At 26.1% G+C, this 24,789-nt stretch overlaps 10 protein-coding genes across 12 annotated transcripts; 5 read left to right on the plus strand and 5 right to left on the minus strand.

The window, feature by feature from the left end:
- Nucleotides 1–3,338: 3,338 nt before the first annotated feature.
- Nucleotides 3,339–4,344, minus strand: OCT59_027858 (uncharacterized protein). The gene is made up of 4 exons (XM_025329919.2): nt 4,108–4,344; nt 3,885–4,037; nt 3,786–3,815; nt 3,339–3,707 (listed from the first exon to the last, which is right to left on the minus strand). The coding sequence occupies exons 1-4, from the start codon at nt 4,241–4,243 to the stop codon at nt 3,565–3,567; spliced, it is 462 nt and encodes a 153-aa protein (XP_025188759.1). The 5' UTR covers nt 4,244–4,344; the 3' UTR covers nt 3,339–3,564.
- Nucleotides 4,345–6,660: 2,316 nt separating this feature from the next.
- OCT59_027859 (uncharacterized protein) lies at nt 6,661–8,627 on the plus strand. The gene is made up of 8 exons (XM_066137270.1): nt 6,661–6,934; nt 7,021–7,077; nt 7,227–7,290; nt 7,360–7,501; nt 7,569–7,682; nt 7,937–8,057; nt 8,126–8,254; nt 8,349–8,627. The coding sequence occupies exons 1-8, from the start codon at nt 6,734–6,736 to the stop codon at nt 8,508–8,510; spliced, it is 990 nt and encodes a 329-aa protein (XP_065993675.1). The 5' UTR covers nt 6,661–6,733; the 3' UTR covers nt 8,511–8,627.
- A 165-nt stretch (nt 8,628–8,792) lies between these two features.
- OCT59_027860 (uncharacterized protein) lies at nt 8,793–10,702 on the minus strand. The gene is made up of 5 exons (XM_066137271.1): nt 10,256–10,702; nt 9,992–10,177; nt 9,794–9,912; nt 9,602–9,703; nt 8,793–9,325 (listed from the first exon to the last, which is right to left on the minus strand). Exons 1-4 carry the CDS (start codon nt 10,659–10,661, stop codon nt 9,608–9,610), a joined length of 807 nt encoding a protein of 268 aa, XP_065993676.1. The 5' UTR covers nt 10,662–10,702; the 3' UTR covers nt 8,793–9,325; nt 9,602–9,607.
- A 110-nt stretch (nt 10,703–10,812) lies between these two features.
- OCT59_027861 (uncharacterized protein) lies at nt 10,813–12,817 on the minus strand. Its single transcript, XM_025312844.2, has 9 exons — nt 12,734–12,817; nt 12,540–12,607; nt 12,127–12,248; nt 11,932–12,034; nt 11,805–11,848; nt 11,619–11,725; nt 11,454–11,541; nt 11,248–11,381; nt 10,813–11,177 (listed from the first exon to the last, which is right to left on the minus strand). The coding sequence occupies exons 3-9, from the start codon at nt 12,208–12,210 to the stop codon at nt 11,147–11,149; spliced, it is 591 nt and encodes a 196-aa protein (XP_025188762.1). The 5' UTR covers nt 12,211–12,248; nt 12,540–12,607; nt 12,734–12,817; the 3' UTR covers nt 10,813–11,146.
- A 1,230-nt stretch (nt 12,818–14,047) lies between these two features.
- On the plus strand, nt 14,048–14,833 carry OCT59_027862 (uncharacterized protein). Its single transcript, XM_025312845.2, has one exon. It carries the CDS (start codon nt 14,100–14,102, stop codon nt 14,577–14,579), a length of 480 nt encoding a protein of 159 aa, XP_025188763.1. The 5' UTR covers nt 14,048–14,099; the 3' UTR covers nt 14,580–14,833.
- Nucleotides 14,834–15,051: 218 nt separating this feature from the next.
- On the plus strand, nt 15,052–15,838 carry OCT59_027863 (uncharacterized protein). Its single transcript, XM_025312846.2, has 2 exons — nt 15,052–15,290; nt 15,364–15,838. The coding sequence occupies exons 1-2, from the start codon at nt 15,187–15,189 to the stop codon at nt 15,599–15,601; spliced, it is 342 nt and encodes a 113-aa protein (XP_025188764.1). The 5' UTR covers nt 15,052–15,186; the 3' UTR covers nt 15,602–15,838.
- A 179-nt stretch (nt 15,839–16,017) lies between these two features.
- On the minus strand, nt 16,018–17,579 carry OCT59_027864 (uncharacterized protein). Its single transcript, XM_025323361.2, has 5 exons — nt 17,446–17,579; nt 17,292–17,370; nt 17,030–17,175; nt 16,898–16,955; nt 16,018–16,824 (listed from the first exon to the last, which is right to left on the minus strand). The coding sequence occupies exons 1-5, from the start codon at nt 17,569–17,571 to the stop codon at nt 16,205–16,207; spliced, it is 1,029 nt and encodes a 342-aa protein (XP_025188765.1). The 5' UTR covers nt 17,572–17,579; the 3' UTR covers nt 16,018–16,204.
- Nucleotides 17,580–17,723: 144 nt separating this feature from the next.
- Nucleotides 17,724–20,851, plus strand: OCT59_027865. 2 transcript variants are annotated; one of them, XM_025312847.2, is made up of 8 exons: nt 17,735–17,934; nt 18,237–18,314; nt 18,424–18,693; nt 18,768–18,856; nt 18,943–19,044; nt 19,120–19,178; nt 19,248–19,343; nt 19,502–20,851. In XM_025312847.2, exons 1-7 carry the CDS (start codon nt 17,769–17,771, stop codon nt 19,336–19,338), a joined length of 855 nt encoding a protein of 284 aa, XP_025188766.1. In that variant the 5' UTR covers nt 17,735–17,768; the 3' UTR covers nt 19,339–19,343; nt 19,502–20,851. The 2 variants fall into 2 exon arrangements, with proteins under 2 accessions (XP_065993677.1, XP_025188766.1); XM_066137273.1 differs by lacking the exon at nt 19,502–20,851 and having other exon boundaries at nt 17,724–18,314; nt 19,248–19,485.
- A 1,394-nt stretch (nt 20,852–22,245) lies between these two features.
- Nucleotides 22,246–23,576, plus strand: OCT59_027866 (uncharacterized protein; the record flags this gene model as incomplete). The annotated part of the gene is made up of 6 exons (XM_066137274.1): nt 22,246–22,285; nt 22,365–22,567; nt 22,626–22,694; nt 22,763–22,951; nt 23,030–23,056; nt 23,146–23,576. The coding sequence occupies 6 exons, from the start codon at nt 22,246–22,248 to the stop codon at nt 23,389–23,391; spliced, it is 774 nt and encodes a 257-aa protein (XP_065993678.1). The 3' UTR covers nt 23,392–23,576.
- Nucleotides 23,569–24,544, minus strand: OCT59_027867 (uncharacterized protein). 2 transcript variants are annotated; one of them, XM_066137275.1, is made up of 5 exons: nt 24,420–24,544; nt 24,325–24,345; nt 24,215–24,256; nt 24,003–24,145; nt 23,569–23,929 (listed from the first exon to the last, which is right to left on the minus strand). In XM_066137275.1, exons 1-5 carry the CDS (start codon nt 24,535–24,537, stop codon nt 23,762–23,764), a joined length of 492 nt encoding a protein of 163 aa, XP_065993679.1. In that variant the 5' UTR covers nt 24,538–24,544; the 3' UTR covers nt 23,569–23,761. The 2 variants fall into 2 exon arrangements, with proteins under 2 accessions (XP_065993679.1, XP_065993680.1); XM_066137276.1 differs by having other exon boundaries at nt 23,569–24,145.
- Nucleotides 24,545–24,789: the final 245 nt, after the last annotated feature.

A 24,789-nucleotide genomic window follows, 5' to 3' on the forward strand; every position in this document is an offset into this window, starting at 1 on the left:
ATACTTACTGAGAACTTTGTGAGGTTTTTCTATCAATTCAAAAAAAATTACAGCCAAAAATTGTTGTTGATAATAGTAATGGTAGTATTAGTATAAACAGTAATAATAACGGCAAAAGTGATAATATCATAAATATTTGAAATCCTGTTGAAAGAAGGCCAAAAGTTTGTCCTAAATCAAATAAGAGAATGAAAAATACTTTAGAGTTATTTAATACTAAAACTCAATACACATGTAAATTATGTAATTTTGATAATGCAGAAGTATATGGCTGGTAATTTTCTATATTCTACTATAGTATAATATAGTTATTAAAAATATTTTTTATATATGTAAATGCAAAATCTAAAATTTTTTATATATTATATGTAATATTTGAATATTACTTATAATTATTTTACATATGATCCTATTTTATAATATATTTCTTCCATATATATATTTAGATTTAAAATCATATACTGCTTTAAATAAAGTTAAAACTTGGATTCCTTTAAATTTTTTATTATTCAATTGAAATAAATATAGGTAAAGCAAATATAAAAAATCTGATTTTATCAGAAATTTAGTATTTTTTTTTTTAAACCTCACTTATAGGACAAATTATTTTAATTATTCCATTACATTTTAATTAATCATTCAATTCAATACTAATATTCAAATAACAGCTCTAGTAATTTTATAAATAATCCTCCTAATAATATAAATAATCCATCTATTAACAATCAAAACATGGCCAATAAAAATTATAGTTAAATAGTCTTTTAAATTTTATTTTCAATTAATAACAAAATATTATCAATTTATTAAAAATTATCCTTGTTATTATTTATAATAAATTATATTTTTCTTATTCTAATTTATGTTCTAATTTTTGTTAAAAAAAAGCTGAAGATAAAAATAATATTTATGTAAAAAAAAGAGGTTAGCTAATAAGTAATATTACAAATTTATCTTATTATGATGTTCTCATTAAAAAGAGTCAATGAAAGGAAATAAAGCAATCCAAAATATGAATATATGGATGATAAGAATAAAGAGAAAAAGAGTATAGTAAATATGAAGGATTTTGAATATGAAAAAACCATGTGAGGTTTATTTTATAAAGAGATTGAAATTAACTCATTAATACCACAAAGTCCAGTTAATAAATATAATTTAATAATAAAGTACATTATGCTATAAGGAAAATTGTCTGAAACTAAACAGAATAAACTTATATAAGAGACAATTTAACAATCTTTACAAATATTAGAGGATGATAAATATTTTAATAAAGCCTTTGAAATGATGGAAATTAGACTTTAAGTATGGATATTTTATTATTTAACCATATTTTACAGCAGAAATTTTATATAATATTCCCTTATTGATTATTATCAATCATTTAAAATGTTTTACATATCAAAGGTTGAAAACTACTAGCAAAAATTTTAAAAATGAATTACATGAAATAGATAATAAAATATTAAAATTAATTCTTCTATAAGACTATCTTATACATTTTTCAAATGCTTCAGGAAAATTTCTTGTTTGATAGGAGTTATATTATATGTAATAGCCTATAAAATTCTGGTTCAGCTGTACTTTTATTTAGTTTATTCTTATGAATTTTATTATTTCGTACTGGTAGTATAGCTAGGGAAGTTTGTTTTTTATTTTGTAGTAATATAACTACAATTTGATTTTTGAATCATTCCTTAGTTTTTGCATTTTGGATATTTGGTTATTCTTTTTCTTCATCTGATTTGTTTTAAGTTTGCTGATTTGTATAGATTTGTATCTCTGGGCATCAATTTTTGCAATAGTCATCATCATACTTCTTTAAACTTCCGTTGTATCCAGAATGGGTCCATTTATACAAATCCTCAAATTATTTATTCTAATGTAAACCTTTGTTGTAGTCTTCTAATACAAAATATCATACCAATTTCCTATAATATGGCAAATATCATTCATAGCATTAAAGCTTTTCTCACCAACATCATTTTCTGCTTTTATTTTAAATATTCACAAACTTTTGCACCATTCATAATAATTTGTGTGCCACGGATCTAGTAATAATTAAGTTTAATATATCTAAGTATCTCTATTAGACCAAAATATACATACTTTTTTTTATACTTACAGTATATATAGTTACTTTGCTCCACAAATCTTCAGGAACGTTTGAACATTTATATGAACCATCCAAGTAACATCATTAGGATCTATCCTTTCATTAGGATCTATCCTTTTTTTTTCAATACATTTTCCACTTTGTTTGAAAAATTTTTGCGAATTTTAACAAAGGATAAAAAAGAATATAAGTCAAAATTATTCATTATAGGAGAATTTATCAATAAAAATGGATCACAATTTTCAATACATCGATACATATTAATTATGTGCTATTTTTATCGGTGAATAGTGATCATCACCGGTCTCATGTGATTGCAATTTTTTGGCCAGCCTTACAGCCTTACAGCTTTACGGCATTACAGCATTATAGCATTACAACATTAGGAAAATTAATCAAATAGGGAGCGAGACCACTGGTGATACGATTGATACGTGGTAATTTTCTTTCAATAAAAGAATGTGTAATAATAAAAGAAAGTGTAATAATAAAAGAATGAGTAATAAATATATTTTAAATAAATAAGAATATATCCATGAAAATAATATAATTGAAATAAATAATAAATTACATTATATCTTCCAATTGCCGTTAAGCCATTTGTAACTGTATAAGCCGTTTTTAAACCGAATCTAAAAAAAAAAAAAATTCTTAATTAAGTAAAAAATGATTCTTTACAAATTGGTAATCCATATAATTTAGTCTAAAAGTTGGGGAAACTGATTTTAAATGTTGTCAATAAAAATTATTGGACAATCGGAAATTTTGAAAACTTTAATTTTTTTATTATTGAGTGTGCGCAATTGGGCAATAATTATTATTTTTTTTACGGGTTTTTTTTTGGGCAAAAAAAAAAATAAAAGCATTTTATTTGTCAAAAAAGCTGTATCACATAAAACGCATTGACCTTATCTAAAAAAAAAATATGAAGCTAATAAATTCTTAAAAAGAATAGACAAAATTTAAGACATTGTTAAATAATTTTTGACACATGTCAAACGAGAGAAATTATGGAAATAATTTGCATATTTATTTATCATTTAAAGAAAAAAAGGGGGGGGATTATTATTATTATTATTATTATCTTTTTTTTTATTGGTAAAATTGGTAAAAAAAAAAAGTTGAATGAAATGTTATAATCAGATTGTTTCACATATGAATCTCATTCGACATTCAAACATTTTAGGAAAAAAAAATGAAACCAAAAACGCGTCTTTATAAATATATCAATAAACATATATATGTATATATATTTATTACAATTATTATCATTTTTTCTAAAAATATCTACAAAAAAAAAATTCTAATTTAAAAAAGAAACAAAAGAAAAGAAAAAAAAGAAAAGAAAAGAAAAGAAAGTAATCTAAATTGAATGAATATATTTATATTGAAATGCAAAAAAAAAAGAAAAAGTAAATACAAAGAAGTTAATATGAAACAAATAATTATTTTATGTTAATATGATATTTATTGAAAATCTTTTTTGGAAGGTCCAGGATTAAATATAAGAGAAACCACGTGAGATTGAAAACGGTGAACAATAAAGCCTTTGTTATAAAACTTTGTTTACGAATTTTATGGCGACAAACTAAATATAAAAAAATTCACGTAATGAGAAAAAATCAATTTCAAACAAGTAAACAAATGTAAAAAAATATGAACTTACCAAACATACTAAGCCATCCACCAAAAACTCCTATAATTTGATCATATGTTAAGAATATAATAAAAATAAATTAATCATTAAATTATCATTATTTTTTACCTGTTGTCCATAACCACCATAATAATTCGCGTTCAGGTGTTCTCCAATTATGAAGTTTTGATTGTTGTTTATCAAACCAGAAAACGAACCATGTTACTACATTTATAACAACTATTGGGGGAGCTACTGTTTGAACTCCAATTACGAACGCGACTAATAAAAGGGGGAAGAAATTTAGGCCATTTCTCGTTCGGTTTACGCGCAAGACTAAAGAATTAATTACCTTTAGAATCATAATAACCATGTCTTCTACCTAAAAAATGTAAAAGTGTTGTTGCTTTTATAACTTGAAATCCGAGCCAACATGTTAACATTACGCGAAAAGTTGGAAGAATATTCGTTCGCGCCACTTTAGTCATTTTTAAGTTTCGTTTAATAAAAATTTTTGAGATTTTATTTATTTATTTATTTATTTTTTTTGAAAAAAAAAGTGAAAAGTCTGTCTTTTTTTTTTTATCTCTAAAATTGATAGCGAAAATCTCAAGCTTTTATAATAAATGAACAATTAAAAATTTTTTTTCCTTCCTTATTATTAGATCAATTTAATTCCCTTACGATTCAACAAATTAAAATCAAGAAAATATAAAGAACAATTATGATTAAACATTAATGTAAATAAAAAAATTTTTTCAAACATAACATTTATGCATAAAATTTACAATAAAATAAAAAAATTCCTTAATTGAATCTAAAGAAAAAAAAAAATTTTTTTTTTTCCACAAACATCAGTTCAGCCATTATGTTGACTTTATGACATAATATATTCCTTATTTCACATTATATTATACATAATAGAATTTACACATATTGTTTATTTTACCTGATTCTGATAAAGTCAAGGATTAACCCATTTAAATAAGTTGATCGGCCGTATAATTTTAATGGATTACTGCGCCAAATATGCCAAATTATAATGTAATTCTTTAATTCGAATCAAATTTGTCTGATTCGAAAACTTTTTGTAAAAAAAAAAAAAAAAAAAAATTATTTAATTCTCAAATGGCTTGAAAAAAAAAAAAAATGGCGTGAGCAAAAAATAAACAAAGGGAGACGCCAAATGTATTATGGCAATAAAAAAAAATATGTATATTAATACGTATAAGTAATTTTTTTTTTTTAATAACGCACGCGTTTATTTATAGAAATAGACGAATGAAAAAAAAATCACGTAAATTGAAACTTTTTAGTTTTAGAGAACCCTGAATTCCCTAATTCACGCTTATTTTAGAAAAAGCGGTTTTTTTTAGCGTGTAAAATCATTGATCGCGTAGCAAATCATTATTTCATCTAATTATAAAAAAAATTAAAATTTTGAACCAAAAGTTATTAATAAACAAATAGTGAAAATCAGGTTTATCTTTATTTATTTGTTTATTTAATAAATTTTCAATCTCTAAAATTTTAAAATTTTTTCTTCTAATAGAAACTCTTTAGAAACATTCATCAGTGAGTTAAAGAATTAGAAAAAAGTTAGATATAAGATATTCTTTACAAATAATTACCAAAAATGTAACTCATAAGAAGCGCCAGCAAAGCAAATAAATGAATTAACACGGACAACGATAAACAATTAAACAAACATTACTGTAAAGTGAATAAACATAACAATGAAATATTGTACAATGAAATTTATAATATTTTGGTATTCTAAAATTGATTAATTCTTTTTAAGATTCATTCATCAGTTTTTTACGTTTCATATAACTCTTATAAAACAATGACTTCATTATATAAAACCCGGGTGAAATTACTGAAATATTCATTTTATGTACCTTCTCACGTGTGATCTAATCTAGAATAATTTTAAGTTCGTGCTCCCATCTCTTGAAACATCAATCATTTTTTTAATCTTCCTTTTTTCACTCGTTATAATATATGTTTTTTATATTACAGAACATACAGCAGTTACTTCACATACAGCATTACTTCACATACAGCATTTACTAGTAATTTAAAGTCAAAGGTCTCACTTCACATAAAAATTTATATTATTTTAACTAGCTAATCCTTTTTATTATCCATTTATCCATTATGGTATCATCAAGTATTAATTTTGAATGGTTTCATTGTGCTTGAAATTAAATGTTCTTGGTAATTTAATACTTTTAATACTTTTAATACTTTTAATACTTTTAATACTTTTATTACTTTAATACTTTAATACTTTTACTTTTAATACTTTTAATACTTCCTTATATAATTTCCTTATTTAATTTATCTAATCCTTGTTTGGTCAAAATCTGCTCCTCATTGTGCTTTGTATTTATGAACTTTAATCTTGTTTAATAATGTGAGGGCTAAATAATTTGTTGATGTGTTTTGCATTGGTTTGTCAGTTATTTATAATTATATATCCTTTATTAGCTACAAGTTTGTTTTAAACCAAAATGTTCAACTTATCCAATACCATTTAATCATAATTCTACTTTTGTGTGGCGAAAAATACCCATGTTTATCCAACCAGGGGGTTGTTTAATTGTTTGATTTTGATGTATCTATAATGTGAAAATTGTTAAATATATTGAATATATATTTTGTATTTAAATTTTAAGTAGGTGATTTATATATTGTATAATGTAATATTCCCTTTGATTCAAAGTAAATATAATTATATAATTTTTTTTTTTTCATTATTATAAAAATAGCTGTGTATCAAGCTTTTTTAGGGCGATACGGTAGTACAATCATGTCGATCATGTGAATACGTGATTTGTCGTGAATTTTTGTTGTGATTATCAATCTTTTCGTTTTTTTCGAGACTTTACGTTTTTTTTTTATGATAAAATTTTTTATAAAATCAAAAAAGATAATTATTTCTTTTATTTTTACATAAAGAATATAATAAAAATATGAAAACAAGTTCCATAACCACAGAATTAGGAACTCCTTTAAGTTTTTCCTTTGCAAATTTTATACCCAATTCAAACAATTTAAAGAATCAAAAAGTTACAAAACCTACTTTTAGTCATTTAAATTTAGAAAATGATATAGATAAAGTTTTACAATCAATGAAACAACAATGTGAAATAGAATACGCAAAATTAAATGAAGTATGAAAAAAAAATTTCGTTTATTTTAAAAAAAAACGCGTAAAAAAAATAATTTATTTATTTATTTTTATTTTTATTTTTTTTAGTTAACTTCTAAAATAAAACATTTCGAACATACAAATAATTTATCTGAAAAAGATAGGGTAAAAAAAAAATATTCATTTTTTAATTTCTTTTTTTTTTTACTCAATAAAATATTAATTCTTATTATTTCTTTTTTACTCAAAATATTATTTGGTATTATTTGGTATTATTATCATTTTTACTCAAAATATTATTTGGTAAAAATAAGAGAATTGCTTTATTGAAAGCTGAAGAACAAATATTAGATGAAGAAATTGAAGAACAAAAAAAAAGTACTTGATTTACTACTTTCTTTTAAAGAATACTTTTATTCATTAATTAATTTATTTTTAAATTTTTAGATCAAAAAATCTTAACAACTAAACCTCATGTACTTTGTGAATTATCTGTTATGAAACATATTCAAGAAACTATAGAACAATATAATAAATTAATACCGCAAATACATAAAGAAATAGATGAATCAAAGGAACAAATTGAAAGGTATAATTTTTTTTTTTGACTTATATTAAAGAAATCGGATTGATTAAATTTATTAGTTATTTTACAGGGAGAAAAATTTATTAAGTGAAAGTGAAATTATTCATAATGTCTTACTGAATAAATTAGAGAAACTTCAATTGGATGAATCGGATGATGAATCTGAATCTCAATCAGAAATAGGGTATAATATTATTTTTATTTATATTTTTAATATTTTTTAATTTTTTTTTTTAAAAAAAAAAATCATAATAATGGGTCCTTTGCAATAGAAAGTCGAAAAATATTCAATCATTGTTTTAATCCTAAATTTTTGGACGTAGAAACATTTTTGGTAACATCTTTTATCAATTCTTAAGCACCTTTCTATTGCAAAGGGCTCAATTTAAAATTGTACTTTATAAATTAACATAATATTATTTATTTATATAAAAATAGTGCTATAAGGCAAGAGCTTAGATCTATCAAAAGTAATTATAACATGTTAATGGATGAACTAAACGATTTTATCGACACTAATTTCCCACCGCCAAACTTTGAAAAAGATGAAGTAGATGAAGTATGTATAATTTTCTTTTCTTTTTTTTCCTTCATTATACATGACTAAGTATTTATTATCTTTGTAAGATGGTGATAGATGATAATAAAGATGATGATGAAAATGAAGATGAAGATCGTGCTGAAGGCGAAGATGAAGTTCATGCCGAAAATGAAACTCGAAATAAAAGATTTTTAACTCTAAAAGACATGTTGGAGGTATGTTATGAATAAACTTAATAAACTTAATATACATGATGGAACTATGGTTATAATCACGTAATATTATTAACTAATAATAATATTAAAATAGAATCTAATGAATCAGACTTATAATAATCCCAACAATCCTTATATAACGTTTGATCCGGAGAGAATATGGCCTCCTTATGTTGAAACGTTAATTCGTTCCGGAATTGCCAAAAGGAACCCAAATGATGCCAATATGCTCAAATTAGTTGAATTTCATTTATAGATCAAATAATTTTGATACATAGTTATGAGAAGTGTGACTATGTGAATTAAAAAAAAACACTTGAATTACATGTGAATTAAAAAACACTTGAATTACAATAAAGCAATATAAGTATTTGTTGTAGATTTGATTGAATTTGATGATTTGTAAAATTCTAAATTTTATATTTATTTTTTTTTAAAAAAAAAAACCGTTGAAATTCAATTTATAATGATTACCTATACGGTTATACAGTTCCAAAATTGAATGATGTAGATAATAAAAATATATTATGAACAAGATGATTTATGCAAAATAAAAAATTATTTTATTTTATTTTGTTGACAAAAAAAAAATGAATGATTGTTTATATATTAAAAAAAAAAAAAATTGATATTGCTTGAGAAAATTAAATATTAAATGATGAAATATTAATTTTTTGGTTGATGTAATCATGTAAACACAAAATTATGTAAAATAATAATTTTTATTGTGTTTTTTTTTCTTTCCTTTTCTTTCTTATCCTTTTTTTTTGAAAAGATTTAATAATGATTGTTCATATATTAATAAAAATTGATTGAATTGCTTGAAAATAAAAAAAAATATACTAAATAATAATAAAAAAAAAATGAATGGTAATAAAATTTTGGTTGATGAAAAGTTCTCAATGTATGTAATGAGCAAGATAAGTTGAATGTCTTCTATATATCCTACTACAATCTTTGTCTTCTCTTTTTCTTTGAGAAGTTTCCGTTTATAAAAAAAAATTACAATGCAACAATATGCAAAAATAGTAATTAATAAATACAATCTAATCAACAACCACCAGCCCATGACTAACATTTAAAGTGAAAAAAAAAAGAAAAAAAAGTTGATTAGAATCCAAAAAAAATTTTTTTGAGGAATCGAAAAAACTTTTTGAACAGTGATGGTTCTTGGAAGCTTTCAATGATTGAAATCGGACCTCCCAATTCCAATTCCTTCCAATATTTACAATAGTTTTTCAATACACATTATTTTATATATACATATACATATATGTATAAACTTTCCAATGAACATCGCTGCTTTTGAGTATTAATACTTTTAAGTATTAATTTATGAAGCCTCACCTCATTTTAATTCCCTCTTGCTCTTTCAATCGCAGAAACATTTGCTTCAATTGTTGAAAGAATATTATCCCAAGAAATAAAAAGTTCCGAGAGAGTATTAACCTAAAAAGAAAATTTTGAATCAAAGAGTTTATAACAAAGAATAAATCATTTCTGCACAAATCTAAATTATATTTTTTTAAAAAAACATACAATTCCATTATATTTTTCTAATAAACACGTTGTACGAGCAGATGTTTCATTCGCTTTTGCAGCTTGATCAATGTGAACAGTTTCAATTGGTGTAAGTTTAGGAAGGAATTTTTCAAGATCTAAACAAAATATTATCAAAAGTTTAGGTTTGAACTTACATATATACATAATCATATTAAATAAATTTTTGAATAATACCTTTAAATTCTTGAGCTTCAATTATTGGTTGCAATTCATCAATTAGTTTCAAATTTTCAGCAACCAATTTTAGTTCCTCAGATGAAGAAGAAATAATTTCTGCTTTAGCTTCAGGTGTCAAAATAACTCTTTCCATTGCAAGTGCAGAGTCTTTAAAAGGAGACACGCATTCTGACACCTGGTCGTCTATATTAATATCAAGATTAGTATAAATAGACAAAATTTTTTTAAAGGAAACTCGAATATCTTTAATAAAATATTTACAAATTTCGAGAAACGATTTCAATCCATCAGCTCCATCACGTTCCCGTATAATTGTGTTAAATTCCTTCTTGATTTCGTCAACCCTTTTTAGTAAGGAAAGTTGTTCTTTAAATTTTTCGTGTACCGAAGCTTTTTTAGTAATAGGGTCAAACCCAAGGATCGACTTTTCTAAATGATGAACTCGAAAATCCAAAGTCGAAAGACTTTGTTGTTCAAGTATTGTATTATCAGCGTTAACCATGTTTACAGCGGTTAGTTTTTCTGCTTCTATTCCTTTGTAATCGTCGTCGTCGTCGTATTCGTCTTTAAGCCAACCGTTTGTTTTAGCAGTTTCAATATTTTCTAGAAATAAATTCTTTTGTTCTTCTAATAAAGAAAGTCTTTTTACAAGTTCCACCCTTTCCATGGCATAGCGATTTTTTGATTTTTTTGGTGCTTATTTATCTGACCCCGGCTTTTTTCAGGGTGGCCTTTTTATAGGTAATTTGCATGAGAATTTTTGCCGTAGCAATTTTTTTAATTTATTTTATATATTAACTTTTTGTGCAAAACAATGTATCACATAATATAAATTTATTATGCTTTGTAGCAAAAAAAAGCATTATTAACATGGTTAATTTGTATTTATATTAATAAATTCTTTTTACATTTAAAATTCTCATTTAAAATGATATTATAAAGTAAATTCAAAAATGAAAAGGAAAAAGAAGTAAAATTGTAATATTAGGCATAAGGATTCATATGTAGCTATTAATGTATTGATTTTAAAATGAAGATAGAAAGCTTTTTTTTTGATAAAGGATTATAAAAGCTTTAACAACCAAATAAAATTTCCAATCAACCGATTTTTAAACTATTCTAATCAAAACTAATTATTTACTTAAAATCAATCTAGTAAGGAGCGAAAGTGGCACGTCGTCCTCTAAAACAATAATAAAAAGATAATTAATAATAAAAAAAATAAGGTTTAATAATCATCATTTATGATTTACCTTGCGCGACCTCTGAATGTTGGACTATAATAAGCACTACCATGTCCATAATATCCACCGCGCCAAGCAGCACGGGCACCTCTTCCACCTCTACCTCTAGTATAACCTGGAATATTTGTGCGCTTTGCTGTAACCTGAAAATTCATAATATTTAATAAATTGGTTGAAACACGAAATTTGAGAAAAATTAATTATTATTATATTACCTTGATCGCTCGTCCACGCAGTACTGAATTGTCTAACGACATCGCGTTAGCCACTAAAGAAGGATCTGCGAATTCCACATAAGCATATCTATATATTCAAATGATATCTCTTGTCAATGAATAATTATTTTATCAATATATAAATTTTTTTAAAATATTTTATACCCTTTAGGATGCCCACTCCATTTATCACAAAGAATAGTAACACGGTTTATTGTACCACAAGACTGAAAATGATTCTGTAAATCTTCAGGGGTAGCAGCGTAATCAACCTATACAAATTTAAAATCAAATTTTATTATAAATTTCATTTCATTTCCTTTTCCTTTTTTTTTAAAAAAAAAAACTCACATTTCCAACATAAATCGATCGTGCGTCGATTGCCTCCTTATCTTCTAAAAGGTTTATAAAATAAATATTAAAATCTTAATTTTTAGGAGAATCAATACATTAATCAATAATAAAGTTAAATACCAGCCTTCTGAAGTAAGATTCATTTCTTTTTCAACTTGAGCTTGCATTTCACGGAGTTTAGCCGCTTCTTCTTCCATTTCCTTAACCCGTTGTTTCATTGCCTCGAGCTCCTTTACCAAAGAGATAGTGTGAAATGTTCCATCTCGACAAAATAATAAATACGAAATGATTAAAAGTATTAAGTTGGAATAATTTTTACCGCTTCAGCATCTTCAGTAACGTCTCCTTCTTCATGATGTTCTTGATTTTCTTCAATTTGAACAGCTGGGTTTTCATCAGCCATGGTTGATAATATAATTCAAGATGAAAAGATAGAAAAAACTTTTCATCCAAGAATTCCATAGAAGGTAGGGGTTTGATTTAGATATGTTTATAACTTAATCATTGATTTGTAGAGATCATAAAGAATTCCATGAGCAACGAGCGATAAGACCAAAATATGAAGAGTCCATCGTTTATTTGCTCATGGACATCCAATTTTATTATATGCACTCGTGGTTGTTCAGTAAAACCTTGTTTTGAACAGCCAAAAAGTGCGAACGCGGACGAAATAAAAAACAAGGGTAGCAAAAAGCAAAGTGTTAAAAGACTCAAACCAGATAAAAAACATACCAAATGTTATTATATACAAAGACAAGTATTTTTTTTTGCTTGATGTCGCTGGATTATTTTTTAAGATCCTATTTTTGTATATTTTTTCAAGTTTTTTTTTCTGTTATTTTTTGACTTTTCTTTTTATTCTTTTACAATTACTTTTTTAAACGACATCGAAGCATTTTTGCTGAAAAAACCGAAAAATTACAAACCAAATATTGTCAGATCAAAGCTAGGTAATTCCTGTAAAAAATGAGAGAGATTCAGAAAGGCTTGTATATCAGTTCTAAAAAATTTCAAAAAGGTAAATATAACACTATAAGATGAATCGTCACAAGTTTGAGTTTGTGTAACTTACAGTGAATATAAATACAACCAACCATCTCCCTGTTATTTTAGTGAAAAACAAAGCTTAAGGAAATTATAAAATATCATAAATATAATTGTAAAAACGCGCTTATTATGTTAAATTGAATACCAAAAAGAAGGTCAACATTCTTTTCTAGTTTCGACATGAATATCGCGTTTTTTGAGCTTTGTGGTAAAATTGGTAAAATGGAAAATTCGAATTGATGCTGACTACACTAGATCAACAATGTTTTTTTTGATCACTCTAATGCATCAAACGCGGAAGGGGTTAAGACAGTTACGGTAAAATCTTAATATAGATTTAATTTATTGTAAATTGTAAAAAAAACAATTAACAAAATTTATTATTAATTCTATTTAGAAAGACCGATTGACGGTTATTTTGTTGTTTCGGAGAAACCTTGTACAATCGTGTATTAAATTATTATTATTATATTAATGAATTTTAAAAAATTCATTGATAAAATAACTAATGTTTGAATTATATAATTACTGTACATAAAAACGAAATTATTTATTATGCTTGAAGGATGAAAAAAGTTAATTTATAACTTTTTTGTAAAACTTGAAACGTATAATATGCTAACTGAAATTCAAACCTTCTAATGGAACTTTCGAAGAGTACCTTCAGTTAATAAATTTTTACGAAACAAAAGAATTACTATTGATAGTAGCAATCATAAGAGTAGGTTACCGTATTAGTTAATGATTTGTATACATGTAAATAAATAGTATTTAAATATGTTGTAATATAAAAGAATTATGAAACAATAAGCCCTTCTTTCTTCTCTTTATATATTAGTTCTGTATCATAATTATGCAATCTTTTGCTTTATTGTAATTCTCTTAACTTTTTACATCGAAAACCTTTTATGTGCACAATGATTAGCATAAAATCACGTGATAAGAATATTAATTATTGGGCCAATGGTAATCTAAATATTTACAAACGGCTGAGAGCTTGTGACACTTAACCTATCTAGGGATGGTGAATATGTATAAAATTATTTAATCGAAATTTCCAATATATTAATTATATAAAAAAGACAAATTAACTAACCAATTTACTTCATTAAGGTTTGAATATAAATAGATTAGGCCAATCATTAACAGTTTGGACTTCCTCTATATTAGTTTCTTTAATACTCATTTAAACTGAAATTTTCTCTCTCACTTTTTCCTCAACAAACATAAAAAATTTAAACAAATATGACGAGATATACAAGCCATCCGTTTCCATTTACACTTATAATCACATTTATATTTTTTACGGTTATCACTTCAGCTGCAGTAATAAATAGTCCATGTAAAATAGAAGGACATGTGGAATTTTTTCCAGACTTTAATAAAGATTATTTATCTGGAGTAATCACGTTCAGCGAAAATAAAGGAGGAGATAAAGTTATTGTTGATGGAATATTTACTACAGATATTGGAGTAGATGGAATTAAAGATGAAGACGGAAATCCTCGCTATAGAGCAGAATTATACAATAATAAAGGAGTTTTATTATATGATTTGACCGATTCTGTATTTAACAATGCTATTGAATTAGTTTCATTTAATAAACAATACGCTAACCTTCAAATTTGTGGTTCTAATAGTATAATTGATAAAGTAGTGGTTATTAAAAAGGATGGGGATGAAATTGCAAGGGCTGAAATTTATGAGCTATTGGATTATCATTAGTGTGTGGGTATTTTTAATTAATGGACGGGTATTTCTTTTTTTTTTAAAAAAAAAAAGAAAAAAATAATAGACATAGATTTTTTTTTTCTTTGTTTTTTGTTTTGTAATTGTGTAAACATAGTAACCATTTAATCATTTATTCATTCATGCTGAGAAATAGTATAATGATTAATATAGATAAAAGATAACATATGACTTGAGCTTCTCTACGTATAATAATTCTATTTAGTAAAATTTATGTTATTCTCTCCCTGAAAAATACTTCTTATCGTGTCAAATGAACAAATATTTCACAAACTATACAATGGGAATAATCCTACCAGACAATGGATTTAAAAGACGACATTCATTGATCTACGATATTATGTGACCCTGTTGTGATACAAAACGCCATAAAAAAATTCTCCCATATGATTTTTCTCAAGGAAATTGGTATATAAACACCACATCAAGACTAATCGATTTCTTTTTTAAAAATTTCCTAATTTTTAATGGTAAATTTTACGTACTATTTTTTCCTTTAAGAAATTTTTTCCTTATATAATTGGTTGTTTTTTAAAAATAAACATAATCATTTAAGACGATTTTAAAATAAAACAAGAAAAAAATGGAACAACCTTCACGTATTGATCATATGAAGCGTGGCGTTATAATGGGAAGTGCTGTAGGGGTGTGTCTAGGTTTGGCTCTTGGAACATATCACATTTTCAGGTAGGTAGAAAATCTTAATTTTACAATTAGAAATCAAAATTTCGTCTTTGACCATAGTTCTTTTTTTTTTTAGATACGGAGCAGGTCCAAGAGGATTCATTTCAACTCTTGGTCAATATATGGCAACTTCAGCTGGTAGCTTTGCATTATTTATGGGAGTTGGTTCTGCTATTCGTAGCGAAGAACAACCAAAAAATATTATGTGGAAACAACATTTGGAACGTCAAAATTCTTTATCAAGAGGTTTCGCCAATTTACCCGTTGAAGTTTTAGAAGGAAAACGTTGGGATAGGAAAATCGTTGGAATGTAATCAGTCTTTCATTATTTTGGGTATCTTGGGTTTCTTGGGTTATATATAATATAAATCATTGGGAAATCAATTCTTTTTTTTTCTTTTCTTTTAAAAACTATTTTTTACAAAAAAAAAAAATAATAATAATAAAATCATAAAGCGAAAAATTTTCGTTTTATTTGTAGAAATTGTATAAAATTATTTTAAAAATAAAAATTAAAAAAAAAAATCATTTTCATGATTTCTCGTTGTAACAAAAGATATTAATTTTTATCTTGTGAAAAAGTTTAATTATAATTGAGTTTTTATTTTTTTTGGCGTATTTTGTGTGTATTCATTAATTAAAAATTGATGGTCAATTGGTCAATTTAGTTTTACAATAATTAGATCTGTCGTGAGAATTAGATCAATTAATAATAATATCTATGATATTTATAATAAATTTCAATACCGATATTTTTTTTATTAATTGCTAAATTTATGATTGGACATTTATAACAAAAAATTTAGGAGCTTTCGGAATCTACAGTATCTTTTAATTTACTCCTAGAATACGATGAATAGATGAGATATGCAAGGTTCCGTGCACAACTCTAAATCATAATTTTAATTATACATAAATCAATCTATGTTCAATAATAATTTCATTCTATGATAAACAGTAAAAGATACCGCTACCATAGGAGTAACTTTTAAATAACCAATACTCAATCCCACAAAGAATCCTTTAAATCCATTTGTTACCCAAATTGTTCTAATTGTTTGCAACAATCCAACATAAGTTGTTGGATCCACTGCACCATAAACTTGCATCCTACGTCGAATTACTTCCAAAGGATAAGATACAGTTTGTGCTATTGCACCTGATAATCCACCCACTGTTAGTTCAGCCCATGTTTTTAATGGAGATTTTATATTTTGACCTCGGCTATCTAACTTTCCTGCAGCTAAAGAAGGTTTAGTAGTTGAATCTGCTAGTTCTGTTCTGCAAAATTCAGTCAACAAATAATGAGTAAAAAATGATACTCCAGCATATGGAATCATTCCAATTATTGTAGGATTTAATCCTCGATAAAAATTCATAATTGGAAAATGAATCAATTTTCTATGAGAAGCTGCACTTTCATGATAAATCTGTTTAAATAAAGTAACATATCTTACACGTGAATCATTTCGTACTTCAAAAGCAAGCCTTACACGTATAAGCTCCAAAGGATAAGTACACAATACAGAAGTGATACCTAGATGTAAATTTCAAATAAAATAAAAATTTAAAAATATCAGAATAGGGAATGGGAAATTATCGTAACTTACCAGCCAAAGATCCAGATATTAAATGTCTAAACGCTGTATCTTCATTTGGCATTAATACCTAAATTCAAAAAAATAAATATATAATTAATTTCATAAATAAATATATTAAAACTATTAAAATTTAGAACCTACATGACGAATTTGTTCAAATGCGACAAATTTAATTGCAGCATAAGGGAGAATCCTCAATAAAGTAGCAGAATTACCTTGGAATAAACCCCTAACCCCATTAATTGTATAAATTTCTTTACTTGCTTGAAATGCGCCCGACCATGTTCCTGTGAATCGAAACGTTAATATATAACCAGAATTATTTCTATTCCTTGCCCATATAACAAATCACAACCCACAATTACACACCAAAAGGGTTTTATGTCAAAACGCTTGAATCTACCTGCATATTTTTGAAAGTGTGGATTACTAGCTTGAAACAATATCTTTACCCTATCCAGTGGTGCAATTACTGTTTTGGCCTAAATTCGATGATATGTATTAAGAATTTGCGAATATTACCTTCATAATTAAGAAAAAAAAAAAAATACACGTACTACACAACCAGCAACACCACCCGCAACACCGGACCTTATTATATAGCACAAACTTTGCTTATTATGATATCGACGTTTCGTTCCTAAAGCATCCACTTCTTGAATTGAATGTACGGGTGTTGACATTGCAATTGTAAGTAGTATTAATAATGTTATTAACATGTATATATTTAGTAACTCACGTGGAACTGTTTTATCACATGATTAGCCACGTATAATTATTAGTCATTTATTACACGTACAGCATATTACTATAATTACTATGGCAATCAATCGATATAAATGATCAGTGTCACTTCCTTTTCACTCCGAACAAAACTACCATGACTACCATGGCTTCAGTTAAAAGTAATGGCATTAGTAAAAAAACACAATTACCTTCTCCTTCGGCTACTGAGTTGGAAGAAGATGACCCAGCCGTTAAACTTCAGCCCTCAGACATTAAAGATTATTTTTTTCCAGCGCATAGGCTTAAAACACAACTCGAAGGTATACTTCTTCCCTTGTCTTAAAAGTTATAAATTAGTAATTAGAATGAAATATAGTTTTATTTTATTTCATTAAAATAACACGTGCATACGAAAGTTGCTTCTTTACTTGAAAATAAACACGTTAAAATTTTTGAAAACTTCATTATTTTCAAAACCATGGTAGTTTAGAAGTATTTTTGTTTTTCTTATCGTATTTTGTTCGATTTAACGCTTTTTTTTACAGAATTATGTCTTAATTAATTCAAGGTAGTAAATCCATTAGTAATTAGAGAATTGCATCCTCAATCAAAAACTCATCAGATGACACAAAAGAGCCTGTTGTTATAGTTGCGTGCGGGTCATTTTCACCGATCACGTATTTACATTTACGAATTTTTGGTAAATATTACTATTTTCAACTGTATTTTAATTTTGATACTTTATTATGAAATGTATTTGAGTTTAAAATATATGTAAACATTGTTTTACGTCAAAATTCTCTCTTCAGAAATGGCGAAGGATTACATCCACGAGAATACGAATTTTGAAATTATGGGAGGATATTATTCCCCCGTATCAGATCATTATCAAAAGGAGGGTCTAGCCCCGTCTCATCATAGAGTTCGCATGGGTGAACTTGCAGTAGAACGAACTTCAACTTGGTTGATGGTTGACGCATGGGAGAGTCTTCAGCCCGAATACACTAGAACAGCATTGGTACTTGATCACTTTAATGAAGAAATAAACACCAAACGTGGTGGAGTCATGACATCTAGAGGTGAATTGGTTTATCTAATTTGATTTGGATCTTCAGATATGTATCAAACAACTAAAAATGTTTTAATTTAAAAGGTAAATGTCGGCATGTGAAAGTTTTACTACTTGCTGGTGGTGACTTGATTGAATCTTTCAAGACTCCCGGTCTTTGGCTGGATGATGATGTAAGTTATGCTTGTTATGCATTATATAGAAATTGCATATTTGATATGTTTTTTAATATAAGTCTCATGATCTTACGATATGATAGCTTCATCATATTCTTGGTGATTATGGATGTCTAATTGTTGAAAGAACTGGAGCTGATGTTTGGGGCTTCTTATTAGGCCACGATATACTTTACCAGCACAGAGTATGTACAAAACATATATTTTTCAACTATTATTTAATTCCGATTTAATTGACTTAATTATAATTAATCATATAGAAAAATGTCTATGTAATTAAACAATTAATATATAACGATATCAGCTCAACGAAAGTGCGGTATGTATTTCTCATTTACATAAAAATTAATTTCAAACATTTTAAATTAAGTATTACTTTGTTTCATAGATTGTTCGTGAGGCGTGGGATGTCTATAAAATATCTTCTTCCTAATTCTGTTATTAAGTACATTCAAGCAAATGGATTGTATGATACTTAACTTATGTAAGTTTTATTCATTTAAAGAGATTATAACTTCCTTAGATATATATTGAAGTATTATGATTAACAGTTAATATTTATATTTCGACTTAATTGTCATATTTTACTTTTTAATAAATTTTTACTAATTGTTATAAATACATTACATTTCTGTTTAAAAGACATAAAAGTAATTGATTTCTTCACTTAACACTTGGAATGAACTATCATTCTGAGTCAGATTCTGTAATACGACCCGACTAGATCGGATAATAATTAGTCGGATATCTCTAAAGTGGTGCTGCAGATCAATTGCCAATCAGACAAACAGTATATACTAACCATTTACTATTAATGCCGTTTAAGCTTGATCGGCTTAGCTTGACGCAGCTAATTATCTAATAGCGACTAAAGATGGCGGTCTGATAGTCTAAACCAATCTTTCTGATGAAAGTTGTTTCTTCACATGAAAACTGTCAGAATGATTTGTGAAGAATATTTATATGGCGCTGTTTTCCGAATTTCTGAACAGATTATTTTACCGCTTTATCTGTTTTTGGCATTCATTTGTAAAAAGTCTATTGAAATTGGGAAATTTTTATTTAGACTAACCATGGAACTGCGGTATTTTACCTAATCAAGCTGATTACGAAATAAAAAATCTAGTAACCATAAAGAATAGGTGCTATCTAAATTTAGCAACAATTATGGAGTTGGCGTTTTGAATTATTACGACATATCAAATATGGTTGTTACGTACCTTAACCGTAATGACTACTTTGTAACCTTTCAGCAGCTGCGCCTTTGCCTTTTTTGTCACTTCAATGAGCATTCAAAACAAGGAAGGTATATAAAAATAAGGTTAACGCGCATTTTTCTTATTTTACTAATTAATTTTTTTGGCTTTAAATCTTTCACTGCGAAAGATCTCACGTGATGCTAACTTCGTTACGAAAGCGCCCAATAACTCTAGGAATCCCTCATAAACTTTTACTAACATTACAGTCTATTTAAAATCAAAAGTCTACCATATTATCAACCAATTAGAGATAACCAATAAGAATTAGGGTAAAACTGAACCAGTACTATCAAAAAGTTTATTCATTTAGCCTTTTTAGCCTTTCTAGCCGATTTATTTTACTATTAAAACATAGAGTCAAAAATGATAAATTCACGAGTTGGGTCACAAATAGTTTGTGTAATCTGATATATATATATATTATACACTAAATTTTTGTGGCGTAATTTATTAAGTTTCCTAATCAGTGTTGCTTTCAAATCTGTTAGCTAATCGAATTCTCTAACAAGCCGTAAGTTTCCCTTCTTACTTTCATTACTTACTACCTTGGGGAAGTATAGACATCATGTGGTTACAATATTAGACAGGATGTTAACAGATATTCATCAACGTTCTAGTGGCTAATAAGACATTTATTGGAGTGCGAAATGGATTTGCACGTATTAGTATAAGAGGGTCCACTATAATAAGATTTCCAATTAAATATATTACTTTAACAAGCTAGGAAAGTTTGTTTTATTAAAAATAAAAATAAAAAAGAATAACTTAAATAAAGAAAAAAATGTAAAATTATTCTCAGAAATATGTTGGCAAATCTGGCCAAGATTACGGATTACATAATATTTCCATTTTATACAGGAAATGAGTTTTTTGTATATGAATGTGCAATTGCTGATTTTATTACAAGTATTATTTAAATAAGTGATAAATATTAAAATATTTTACAAGATAAATTTATAGATTAATGTATATATATAATTTGACATTTTTTTGGAATTTTTCTTTATTGGAAAATAAAAAACACCTATAAATTCAAAAAATCAATTCTTTAAAATTTACAATTTTTTTTCAATTCTAAGGAGATAAATTTGATTAATAAATAAATCTAATAAGCTATTTATAACAAAAATGTTAAAATACTATAACACTAATTAAATATTTAAAAAATGATTATTTATAATTTAAATTACTTTAAAAAAAATAACAATAAAATAAAAAATATATTTAACTATTAATATATATTTTTGTATGTTTATTGAAAAATAAAAATATTAAAAATAATATTAAATATTATACCTAAATTTCATTTAAAATTTATAATAAATTTTTTTTATTACTGACCTTTATATATTTAGTTATATATAATTTATTTATTTATATATATAAATTTTACAATATTTATAAAAGAACTAATGTATTTAAAATAGAAGAGTTGTAATAAATAAATGGAAAAAAAATATTTTTCCTGAAATGTAAATACATATTATTATTATCTAGTTGAATTGTTTGTATGGATAAAGTATTACCTAAAATTATTACTACCTTTGTATTTTTGAAACTAATAAAAAATATATGTCTTTTGTCTTTTTCCTTTTTCCTTTTTTATTTACTAACAACTGGGTTCATCTGATCCAAACTATCATTTGGAATACTATTTCTTTTAGCTTTACTTTTAGCTTTATTCGTTAATCTTTTCAAGCAATTATATTCCGATTTGATTTATGATTAAAATGGCTAAATTTTCAGTTTCTTTTATCAAGATGAAACATTGCCCTGTTTTTTACAATTAAAGTAAAGACCATCCAGGAGTTTTCAATTTTCAGTCTGATAATATTGATCATAAACACATTCATCTAGGTATAGTATAACTCAATCATTTAATAAATACACGTAATGGATTATTTTGCTCCCCAAATAATGATAACAATTTTTTCTTGATTCATTTTCCCGTGTTGTATATTTTTGTAATACAATGTAAATCACATTTTAATACAATTGTAATACGTATAAATTTTGTTACTGATTTAGGAGTAAAATCTAAAATTTAAGTCATCTTCTTCCTTTCAATTATTTCACAATTAACCAGATTTTTTGTACAAATATCTTGAAAAGAATTAATTGTTAAGTATGGATGATGACCGAAGAAGTCGTACTAGTGCGGGTAGTGGTAGGTTTATTTTCCACAATTATATAATATAAATTTTTCGTACAAAGAAATTAATCACATGAAAATCAATAATCTTTAGCACCAACTACGTTTAGCAATGCTAAACCAAAAATTGTGGATCCTATTCGTATAGAATGTAAAAAGGTTGCAATCAAACCTACGGGGGCGTTTCTTGATACTTATACCGATGTAAAATTGGGTGTATTATTTTGTCATTCTACTCGTGATATGTACTTGTGTTTGAACGAGTTAAAAGATAAAATTTGCATCCCGTATGATCAGGTATATAAAGCTTTGTTTATTTTGATTTTCTCAAAGATTGATCTTTTCTTTCCTTTAGGTGACTGGATTCAGAATTGCCGAATACAAAGAATTAGAAATCTCACTCATACCTAACTTTGATAGAAGGGTAACATCATTGTTTAATTATAAATATAACATCACTATATCTTAATTCTTTTCTTATTATATAAATAGTTTTTTCAAAACGGAGTTGAGATAAAAGGAGATCCATCTAATGGTCTGTTAGAGAAAGCAACATCATTGCTTTTTATACCCTGTCCGTTTGTCAGCCTCAACGTATTGGTTTCTGTTGAAGCTGCTTTTGGAAGGTACAGAACTGAAATATTTTTAGACATTAGAGACCTAGATTCATCAAATATTCAGGTGTGATCTTAAATTCTAATGCATTATATGCAAAAAAAAAAAAATAACTTTCACTCATGTATTTGTAACAACTTTTAGGACAATAATTCTAACTTAAATAATGAGGTATGCTAAAAAGGTTTTTTTTGTTAATAACATTGTAAAAGATTTGGTTATTTATTTATCTAAGCTTGATTGATTATCTTTTTTTATAGATGTTTGTGAGATTTTACTTGCATGTAGAACGTGGGGGAGTTATCGTTCCGCGAGATATTAGTTTTAATGGAATTATACAGGCTATTGAAAGCAGATTTGATTTTCAACTTAATCAAGAACGTATATCTTATAAAAATGGAGCATATGACATGGTCGCTATTAGAGATGAAGAAGATTGGAAGGTTGCTAAGTGGGAAACAAAACATTCCGATAAAGCCGGTGTGATGGACCTTTATTTATATTGAGGAGGATTAGATATTTGTAAGTTATGTTATTCTATATTTGTAGAAAAGTTACGAACAACAATCAAATCAATCTACGATACTTAATTAAAGAATTTGCAGATGAAAAAAAGAATTCTTTTTAATGGAAATATCAAAAATTATAAAAAAAAAATCCCAAAATATTTCTACTAAGAATAGTTGATTTCAGATCAATTGAAACAAGAAATTTTATTTTTGAGTGATTTATTGTTTATTTTGAATTTTAAGTATTTCCAACAACTTCCTCAGAAGATTGGATTATCCGAATGATTTCAGAGATTAGAAATTTTATGACTTCAAAATGGTAAATGTTGTATTATTCTAGTATATCTTCTAATATTAAGTCTTTTGATTAGACAGGATTATATTCAGGTTGTTCAGTTATTAAAGTTTCCATCGGTTGAAACATTGGTCTATACTTATTTACACTTTTGTCTTCTAATATGCCTGTAATACCACCCTTAATAAATTCACTCCATGTAACCCATTCCAAGCATTCAGTTTTATTTGGCTCCATCACCTTAATACAAGCTTTCATTATGAGTTTATGCTAAAAAAAATTCATCATTATATAAAAAAAAGATCGCACTTACCGCTGGTTCCACATTCTCATCTACAACTTCAGCTTTCATGTAAATACTTACATAATGTTTATTTTCATTATGCATTATCTCATTAGTTACAGTTTGATACTTTATATTCTTTATCTCAAGATTCGTTTCTTCTAAAATTTCACCTGTTTTAAAAGATCAAAATTAATAACCAAATAAAAATTTATATATATATTAAATAAATAAATAAATACGTTTTGCGCAATCGCTGAATGTTTCTCCAAATTCCAAATGTCCTAATAAAATAAAAAATAAATGATTATAAAAAAAAATCACGATTTCGTGTAAAAAAAAGGCCCTTTACCTCCAGGAATTTCCCAAGTTCCTAGTATATTAAGAAACATTAATATGATAAATTCAATAAAAGTTAATATAAAAGTTAATTTTTAATAAAATTACCAGCGCCATGACTTCCCTTTCGCTTTCCAACAAGAAATTTATTGCCACGAATAACGAAAACACCTACGCCTACGCGAGGATGCTTACAGGAATAATTAGGTGTCGAAGAGAGAGACATGAATGGTCACATGTATTAACATTTAGTGAAATTTTATTTGTCAACGTAATCACAATGAACGCCGCACTAAATTCCGTAACGCCACACTTAATGCCGTAACTCTGGTGAGTCTTGTCGATAAGTGGAAGTTTATAAAAGATGGGATCACGAGGGTCACGGTGAGATCAATGTGAACTGGGCTTTGGATAACACTGTTAACAGTAGATAGAGATTTGAGTTAATAAATTTCGAATAGAATTTATTAAAAAAATT

Source organism: Rhizophagus irregularis, chromosome 7 (assembly GCF_026210795.1).
Source record: "Rhizophagus irregularis chromosome 7, complete sequence".
NCBI classification, from domain to species: domain Eukaryota; kingdom Fungi; phylum Glomeromycota; class Glomeromycetes; order Glomerales; family Glomeraceae; genus Rhizophagus; species Rhizophagus irregularis.